The 1,393-nt window shown below is 47.5% G+C and overlaps 1 protein-coding gene across 1 annotated transcript; it reads right to left on the bottom strand.

The window, feature by feature from the left end:
• Positions 1–360: 360 nt before the first annotated feature.
• LOC125512175 (HrpN-interacting protein from malus protein) lies at positions 361–1,033 on the bottom strand. Its single transcript, XM_048677254.2, has 2 exons — positions 823–1,033; positions 361–714 (listed from the first exon to the last, which is right to left on the bottom strand). The coding sequence occupies exons 1-2, from the start codon at positions 902–904 to the stop codon at positions 596–598; spliced, it is 201 nt and encodes a 66-aa protein (XP_048533211.1). The 5' UTR covers positions 905–1,033; the 3' UTR covers positions 361–595.
• Positions 1,034–1,393: the final 360 nt, after the last annotated feature.

The following is a 1,393-nucleotide window of genomic DNA, read 5'->3' as shown; positions in this document are numbered from 1 at the left end:
AGTAGTCAATTAGTGAGGTGCAGCAAGTATTGGTACTAAGGCACGAAAAGAATGTAGTGCTCACTGAGCGGCCATTATGTTCATTTTAAGTTGATCATCTCCTGGTTTACCTTTTGGTTTCCCAACCGAGGAATACACACACAAAAATCCTAAAAGACAGTGGCTCATTTTAGAGAAATGTAAAACAGAGTAAAACAGTATGGAAAATACAGGAACTCGAGCCTATATCTATGAATTACCTAAACGAAAATTTCTCATTTGCTTATATTCTCCATTGTTTTTCTTAGACTAAGTTCTAATTCTTAAGTTGCAACCCAACAAGCTCGATAAACTTATGAGCCACAGTTACGAAATGAAGCATAATCTGAATTTTCCAACTCACATTTCACACAAAAAAGCATCATGTCGTCAGATAACAATTCTTGCCCCCAAACATTGACATACAGCAACACAGGGAGCAATTAGCAGTACATTCTTATTGCAACGATTCTGTGAATCTTGTGAACAAGCAGCAGATAAGCAAACTCTAACTTGTCTCAGGCTTCGAGCAGAAAGGCACATGCCTACACGCCCTTTCACCTCGGCGCCGCCAAAGTCACACGTCCTCCCCGCCACGGCTGCCACCTCCGCCTGCGCCGTCCAGGCCCTTAAAGCCCTCGGACACCGCCCGCGCGCGGTTCTGCGCCTGCCTCTCCACCGCCACGAAGTACAGGCCTGCAGAGCGGCAACCATCAGATCGGATCGCGGCACGGAACAACCATGAGGACGCGGAGACGGAATGTAAGGGAGCGCCATAGTTTAGGGTTTGGTTCAGGTGCTTACTCACGGCGCTGCCGATGGCGCACATCCAGAGGACGCGCTGCGACCACCTGTCGCCAACCACACCTCGACCGCCCATCCCCATGCCGCCGCCGCCGGTGTGACAGATGATGTGCTGCGCGCCTGCTCGGTGCTCCGCTCGTGTCTACTGACCGACAAGCGGGTCCCACCTGGTGAGAACCAAAGTAGTGACTGGTTCTTTAGCTGGGTTGGGCCGGGCTGCGGAGTGTGTGTCTAAGTTAAGTTGACATATTTCTTTCTTCCTAAAATCTTAAAAGTGCACGCGTTCGTTGGAGAGAACGAGCGGCTGCTATGTCACATGCATGTGTGTTTTTTTCTAGTCTGCTAGTACATGTGGTCATCTGCTTTAGATGTAAATCAGACCGGTCATATCGGAAGGGGAAAATAGATCCATATTCGTTTATTTTGGGTTCTCAAATTTTTAAAAAGTCATATCTTTTAAACCGCGTGTCAAAATTCAGACCTGTCTTCGTTGTTGGATTCTTCGCGACGAGATCTTTGAAACTAGATCCCACATGAGTATGTTTCGACAAAAAAATTGATGCCAACTTTG

Source organism: Triticum urartu, chromosome 6A (assembly GCF_056163025.1).
Source record: "Triticum urartu cultivar PI428250 chromosome 6A, HENAU_Tu73, whole genome shotgun sequence".
Taxonomy (NCBI): domain Eukaryota; kingdom Viridiplantae; phylum Streptophyta; class Magnoliopsida; order Poales; family Poaceae; genus Triticum; species Triticum urartu.
This window is presented reverse-complemented; position numbering and strand designations above follow the sequence as displayed.